At 51.8% G+C, this 6,905-nt stretch overlaps 5 protein-coding genes across 8 annotated transcripts; 3 read left to right on the top strand and 2 right to left on the bottom strand.

Moving 5' to 3' along the window:
- Positions 1-32: 32 nt before the first annotated feature.
- KVP17_000265 (uncharacterized protein) lies at positions 33-734 on the top strand (the record flags this gene model as incomplete). The annotated part of the gene is made up of 1 exon (XM_068519632.1): positions 33-734. One exon carries the CDS (start codon positions 33-35, stop codon positions 732-734), a length of 702 nt encoding a protein of 233 aa, XP_068379101.1.
- A 136-nt stretch (positions 735-870) lies between these two features.
- KVP17_000264 (uncharacterized protein) lies at positions 871-1,419 on the bottom strand (the record flags this gene model as incomplete). The annotated part of the gene is made up of 1 exon (XM_068519629.1): positions 871-1,419. The coding sequence occupies one exon, from the start codon at positions 1,417-1,419 to the stop codon at positions 871-873; it is 549 nt and encodes a 182-aa protein (XP_068379100.1).
- A 146-nt stretch (positions 1,420-1,565) lies between these two features.
- KVP17_000263 (uncharacterized protein) lies at positions 1,566-2,972 on the bottom strand (the record flags this gene model as incomplete). The annotated part of the gene is made up of 1 exon (XM_068519628.1): positions 1,566-2,972. One exon carries the CDS (start codon positions 2,970-2,972, stop codon positions 1,566-1,568), a length of 1,407 nt encoding a protein of 468 aa, XP_068379099.1.
- Positions 2,973-3,625: 653 nt separating this feature from the next.
- Positions 3,626-6,442, top strand: KVP17_000262 (uncharacterized protein; the record flags this gene model as incomplete). Of its 4 annotated transcripts, XM_068519624.1 has the most annotated exons (7): positions 3,779-3,794; positions 3,820-4,717; positions 4,776-5,407; positions 5,437-5,482; positions 5,521-5,680; positions 5,715-6,124; positions 6,148-6,442. In XM_068519624.1, 7 exons carry the CDS (start codon positions 3,779-3,781, stop codon positions 6,440-6,442), a joined length of 2,457 nt encoding a protein of 818 aa, XP_068379095.1. The 4 variants fall into 4 exon arrangements, with proteins under 4 accessions (XP_068379097.1, XP_068379095.1, XP_068379096.1 ...); XM_068519626.1 differs by lacking the exons at positions 5,437-5,482; positions 5,521-5,680; positions 5,715-6,124; positions 6,148-6,442 and adding an exon at positions 3,626-3,666 and having other exon boundaries at positions 3,751-3,804; positions 3,863-4,717; positions 4,776-5,430; XM_068519625.1 differs by lacking the exons at positions 3,779-3,794; positions 3,820-4,717; positions 4,776-5,407; positions 5,437-5,482; positions 6,148-6,442 and having other exon boundaries at positions 5,537-5,680; positions 5,715-6,128.
- A 27-nt stretch (positions 6,443-6,469) lies between these two features.
- KVP17_005174 (uncharacterized protein) lies at positions 6,470-6,905 on the top strand (the record flags this gene model as incomplete). Its single annotated transcript, XM_068514980.1, has 1 exon — positions 6,470-6,905. A coding segment is annotated over one exon (436 nt), but the record flags the coding sequence as incomplete, so codon positions are not given.

Here is a 6,905-nt window from a genome sequence, read left to right as displayed (position 1 = left end):
GGTCCTTTGATCTAGGCGAGCTGACACCTGCCATGGAGGCGAGGTTCAACGAGCTTGCCGACATCTGTGGGCCCTTCTTTGACGTGTCAAAGGTGACACCGCATCCCTTCTTGCCTTTCGACGACCCCAAACCCGTTGAAGACGACCTGACTAACTGTATGGTCTGGGAGTACCCGTCCTTCCAGGAGACCCTAGTCGCCATCAGGTCCGTCATGAACCTCATTCCTATCGTTGTAACTGTCGGGCCTAATGCCGGATTGGAGGTCGCGAAGTACTACTCCGGTTGCGGAAGCGCCAGCAACGAGGCTCAGTGTCTCCGGAAGTACTACCAGAAGGGGTTCGGCGATTATGAGGGTTACTACTTCGGCCTTCAGGGGGGCGTTACTGGAGACCGGCTCCTCAATGTGTTGAAGTTCGCTGTTACTGACGTCGCTAGCATGTACAGAGTCTATGGATGTGACAAGCCCTGCCAGTCGACGACTGAGCTTCCAACTATAAAGCCTCCTCCTACCAGCACATCCGACGTTCTCATCAGTACGACGCCAGGCGTTCCGGACACTACGACACCCGACGTTCTCATCAGTACGACGCCAGGCGTTCCGAATACCTCCACGTCGGATGTAAGCACCAGTGCTGGCTGTCAGTGTCCGAGTGATTGTTGCCTGGAGGATGGAGACGTCCAGGTCGAGATGCGCATGGATGCGAAGGAGCTTCTCAAGCTCCTCACACAGTAGGGTTATGGAACCTTCAAGCAAATCGTTCTCACTGAACCTTAAAGTAAACGTTCACACAAATCTGCAATCAGCAGTAGATGCCCATCACGTACGCACTTTTTTTTCTCGCTCATGTATGTGGTGTTTAAGACTTCACTCAGAATTTGAAGTAGGCCTTGCGCGCGTCGACGGCTTGCTTGTCATCTTTACCTGTTGACAGGACCCTGAAATTTAGAGGCTTTTCTTTGTTGTTTGGGGCCATCGAAGGCTGCAGCCAGACCACGGTTTGATCCGCATTATGAACGAAAACTTGAAAGTCGTCGGGAGCAAAGGTGGACGAGCGCTCACAGAGCTGAACAAACCCCTGCTCGACGTCGTCGGACGAAGTGCAGGTCAACAGAACTGAAACGTCCCCGCAGGTTCCTGTAATCTTCACACTGTGATCATCCAAGGCTGCCGTGACTCCATCCAACCTCGCTGCTGTCATAGCATCACCGGTCTCCTTGTCATATATGAATCGCCTCTTTCGCTCAAGGCAGCCCTCATTTCCGTTGGTCACACAGTAAGCGTGTTTGAAAAACAGGGGCCAGGCCTGGTTGCAGTTGCTCTTGTACTCCGGAACCAGATACGTCGCTTCGTTTGTCAGGTGGTCCGTCTCTGTAAGGAAAGCTTGCGTGTATCCCAGCAGCAGCAAAAACAGGAACATGTGTGCAGGGCGAAATTTTTTCTTTGCCACGGCCGCTTTTTCGTACAGTCCAGTTTTTGCACATTCAAAAAGTCACCGGAAAATCTTCAGCATGTGGATTATTACATTCGGACCTGTTCATGTTTCCAGGAAGCAAAATATGTGGTTCACAGTCTGTCAACTGAGGGAGTCGTAGAAGTCAACGTTGTGGTCGTCCAGTCCGAAGGACCGTACACAAGGGTCGTGATCGGATTTGTCGTCATTATACTTGTTGTGGCCCTAGTTGCCGAGGAGCTCAGCGTAGGGAGAGGAGGACGCAAACTTGGAAGCTCAGTCGTCGACTGGCAGGGCTTGTCACATCCGTACATTCTGTACATGCTAGCGACGTCAGTAACAGCGAACTTCAACACATTGAGGAGCCGGTCTCCAGTAACGCCCCCCTGAAGGCCGAAGTAGTAACCCTCATAATCGCCGAACCCCTTCTGGTAGTACTTTCGGAGACATTGAGCCTCGTTGCTGGCGCTTCCGCAACCAGAGTAGTACTTCGCGACCTCCAATCCGGCATTAGGCCCGACGGTAACAACGATAGGAATGAGATTCATGACAGACCTGATGGCGACAAGGGTCTCCTGGAAGGACGGGTACTCCCACACCATGCAGTTAGTCAGGTCGTCTTCAACAGGTTTGGGGTCGTCAAAAGGCAAGAAGGGATGCGGTGTCACCTTTGACACGTCAAAGAAGGGACCACAGATGTCGGCAAGCTCGTTGAACCTCGCCTCCATGGCAGGTGTCAGCTCGCCTAGATCAAAGGACCGTCTGAGGCTCTTGAATTCAGCCCAGATGGGGCCGTCGACGTTGCAGGAGCCGTACCTCAGAAGGCCCTTATCCTGGTCTTCCATCTCTTGAGTGCCAAGCCGTGAGTTCCACTTCTTCATCGCCGCCTCCAGATCTCCCTTCGCATGGGCGATGGAATCAGTTACTAGCACCAGTAGTCGGACAACGGGGGTGCCATCTTCGGTTCTTCTGCCCTTAGACCACCCCATCGCGTCGTCATAAGCGGCACTCATCACAGCTCCAAGAGGGTTCTCTGGCCAGTCCCCACCGCCGCTTACGATGATATTTTTGAGGGCAGTCTTAAAAATGTCGACGTCACTTTCTAGGCCAACAATACGCTTGTAGCAGACATCTCTGGCATACCACCATGGTATGTCGGAGTAGTCGCCAGTACCTAGGTACGGAACAGGCTTATCGGCGAAAGTCGCCAACCCGTATTGTGATAGAGGCCACAGCGTCTCCACATCGGCCATGAAATCTCCTACCTTGTGACGTAGGTCTCTGATGACGCCAGAGAAGGATCCAGTTCTGTCTTGAACTTGGACAATCTCGAATTTGAGGGGGCACGTTGCACACTGAGGGGGAAGTGTGCATGACACGTCTCCACTCAAATAATCCTGCAGGGGCCGGCTGTCGAATACCGACCTAGTGCCCTCGTGAACGACACGGGACTCAAACCATTCAGGCACATCGGCCCTGCTAAGACTCAGGATATAAGCTGAAATGACAAGTGAAAGCATGTAGAATGTAATCTATTATACATTGTTAGCCCCGTAGCCCCACATCTCATATCTCTTCATCACAGCAAAAATGCTGGCTCTACGCGGTTGAACGCGACAGACAGCGGAGCGATTCCCCAGGAATTCAGACAGATTGATAGTCTGCAAGAGATTAAAAGCACTTTTCCATGGTGGATCCTGTAGAAGCATCAAGCATTCTCAACCGTCTTTGCTGCACGTACGCAGATTTCTCAGATGGGCACGTATTCTTGGTGCTGTGCAGGGCCCAATTCGACGCTGGGAGGGCGGAGGGGATTATGCGTGAGGGAGGACTCCGAGCTGTCAGAAAAGACCTCACGCTCAAAGGTATAGCCGTACCGAGCAAATAATTCTGGGAGTCGTTCTTTTGATGATTTACAGACGCTTTAGCACTTTCTCACAAGCAGCAGGGCACACTCAAAACGGCTCCGTCCAAATCCGCATCCCTCGAAATTCCGTCCAGACACTCCTCACCTGATGAGGTAGAGTCCACCTCCGACCCGCGCCTTGCGGAACGTTCCCCCACAGAAGACCCGTCCTCGGCAAAAAGCAACTGGTCGCCTGTAAAGCGGCTGGTCGCCTCGCACACACCTGAGTCCTTTGTGTCGGCTACATCGGTCATATCTTCCCCGAAAATGTGCGACTCCTCGGGTATTCGCGACATTGTCGCCGATTCGTAAGTCGGAAACATTTTAATTAATTGCGTACATATTTATTCAGCTTCCGGATTTTATTCTCATATTGTTTGATTGTTTTGTAGCCCCGCGACCTCGCAATTGGTCGACCGCATGCTCCGAGATCTCAGTGAGAAAGCGTAGGATCCGACTAGGACCATTCCTCGCTGTTGCATCATTTTCCTTTATATTTCGCAGCCAGCCTGATCTGTCAGGGCTTTACAGTGAAGCAGGCAATCCGTTCGCCGTTGACCTCGACCGACAAAAAACTGAGATCGACAGATTCAAAGATATTCTGAAGAGGGGCGAATGTCCGCACAACAAAGCAGTAGACGTCCTCTCAGATGACGACGACGACACCACAGGTAGATTCGATGCTCCTTATTTTACATCATCTCTGATTTCAGATGTTGTTCTTGGCCCTGAGGACGTTCCGGGCCCGCTGGCTTACCATCGACGCAACAACGGATCCCATGATACGGATGGAGGTGCGTTTGTATGGATTTTTTTGGTTTTAGATTTGTGTCTCATCTTTTTAGCAGACCAATCTGGTTTTGTGGAGTCTGGGCGAAATTTCGTTCGGTCGTGGTTCAACATTACCGGTGAGTTTTTGCCTGATCAAATCGAGGACAAGAACGAAATAAAGGTAGAATCCAATAAGTTCCGCGAGATTTCTCATTCTTTCTTTGACGTTTTCCAGATAGGAGTGTCGGTATGGAATCGATTGTACGACTACCAAAGAGTCGGCGTGAGCTGGTGCTGGGAACTTTTCAAGCGAGGCTATGGCGGGATTCTGGGTGACGACATGGGACTGGGTAAGACTGTTCAGACTGCAGTGTTTTTGCGGGGACTGTTTAAGTCTGGCAATGCCTTCAGAGTTCTGATCATTTCTCCTCTGTCGGTAATGAACCAATGGGAGTCGGAGCTAAGAAAGTGGTGCCCGAGGTGTCGAGTAGTGGTGTTTCACGGCTCATCAAAGGAGACGGATCTGGGCCAGTTCGCCATCCCCACCGTGGTTCTGTCCACATACGACACCTTCCGCAACGCAAAAAGGTCGGTACGCGTTAGTTGAGCACGCATATGGTACGTTATTCTTTACACGCGCCTCCAGCCTGTGTGTTGAGTACTGGCACGTGGCTATTCTCGACGAAGCTCACCGAATCAAAAACCCTAAAGCTGCCTGTACTAAGGCCGTTTTACAGCTTCGCAGCCACTGTCGTCTTCTTTTGACAGGAACGCCACTCATGAATCGCCATGACGAACTCTGGTCGCTGTTTCACTTTGCGCAGCCGGGGTTACTCGCAGATCATCGAAGCTTCAAAGTCCTCTACGGCGACCCAATTCGGAAAGGGTCCCTTAGGAACGCCACGCCCCTTCAAGTTGAACTTAAGAAGCGAGCGGCACTGCAGTTGCGGGTGGTCATTGCCCCGCACTTCCTTCGACGACAGAAAGAGGACGTGTTTTTGAAGACGGACGAGGGGCCTTGTCGGGGCCCTGTCGTCAGGGGCAAGGTCGACGTTGTCATCTGGTTGCCGCTCTCGACCATACAGTGGAATGTCTACGAGCGAGTACTCAACACGAGATTCGTCAAGGAACTCCGCCGGGGTCGTTTGGAGAATAGGGGGATCTGTGCACTGCAGGCAATTAGTCTGCTGAAGAAGGTGACGAAGCACCCCATTTTGCTGTTGCAACCAGAAGACCAAGCGTGGAGAGTGCAAGCTGGCTGCAAGAATCGGATTCCTAGTGAGGGCCTGGCGGTTCGGTAATGCCAGCTCCCGAGGTCGCCAGTGAACCTGTGGACGGCTTGTCACTAAACGAGTAGGTTATCGTACCGCTGTTCCCGCATTTCTTTCCAGCAACGAGTGCTTCGGAATGAGCTCTCATTCCGAAGTCACCTCCACGTCGAAACTTCGGGATATGAGCGCCAAGCTAGGTTTTCTCTACGCGATGGTCTCACGAATGACAAGCGAACATAGGGTGCTTATTTTCTCGGACTCCACAAAAATGTTGGACCTGGTGGGTTAACATTGCATTGGAAATTCTCTTCCAGATTGAATACGCGGTTCTCAATGTCGTAGGATGCTCCTACACTCGCATTGACGGGTCGATTCGTGAGCGGTTGGCGATTCTTGTGGTTATCATATTTTCAGTCAACGAGGAGCGCACTCGGCGTATAGAGGCGTTCCAATCTGGGGAGACTCAGGCGTGCATTCTGACTACGCGGTCAGGAGGGGTCGGTCTGAACCTCACGGCCGCGGATCGAGTCGTAATACTGGATCCCGATTGGAATCCAGCGGTGGACTCCCAGGCTGTAGACCGAGCCCACCGCATAGGACAAAAGCAAGACGTCATCGTGTACAGACTTTTCACGGCCGGTGCCATAGAGGACCACATGTTTCGGCTCCAAGTGTTCAAGCAGGGGTTAACGCGAACGACGCTGGAGCATGTTGACCAGACAAGGTAAACTCCTTATACCCCTTCAGCCACTTATACCTTATACCCTCTGGTATACCCCGTATACCCCTTGGTGTATACCACATGGTTATACCTGGCTCTGTAACCCTCTCCAGCCACTTCAGCGCAGAGGACTTGCGCAAAATATTTACTCTACAACCACCTGAGGACTCGGACACGCTACAGATTCTCAAAGAGCAAGCCTCAATGGTGGATGAACCCCTCAAACCCATCCTGGAAGGTGATGGTTGCTGCGAGGGAGTTATCGCGTACCACAGTCACGAAGATATCTTTGAGAGGCTGAAGGTCTACGAAGGAAAGTAGTAAAACTTCATTTGTTTAAAATCAACAATGTCCTTCTCACTACTGACGGTCGTACTTCTGTTGAGGCTGGGGATAATGTTGCGATGGATCGGACAGTTGCTTTTTGGGCCTCCGTCAAAGACTGACTCGAACGCCTGGGCCGTCGCGTTTGCTAAGCTGTTTATGGCCCTGCAGTTGAAGGAAAGCGAGGCTGAAAGCCATTTGCGAGCGGTGGCTCTGGGTGCGAGTCCTTGGAAAGCTCAGCTCGCGTTGTGGATTGCCCGCAAATTGGGGTTGGAGAAAATGCACTGTATGGTGTATGCACGAACCCTTCTACGAGACCGTATTGTCAATGAATCTCTGGAACGCGGCGCACATCAGCTCATTACGATTGGAGGAGGGTACGATGTACAATCTCTCCAGGTGGTCAAGCAAATGGAAACGAAGGGCCGTAAGATACGAGTTGTGGAGGTGGACTTCCCTC

The sequence above is a fragment of a genome (assembly GCF_019968985.1).
Source record: "MAG: Porospora cf. gigantea B chromosome Unknown PgB_NODE_1237_length_6905_cov_202.975, whole genome shotgun sequence".
Classification (NCBI taxonomy): Eukaryota; Apicomplexa; class Conoidasida; order Eugregarinorida; family Porosporidae; genus Porospora; species Porospora cf. gigantea B.
The sequence above is the reverse complement of the archived record's forward strand: the minus strand, read 5'-3'. Positions and strand labels throughout refer to the sequence as shown.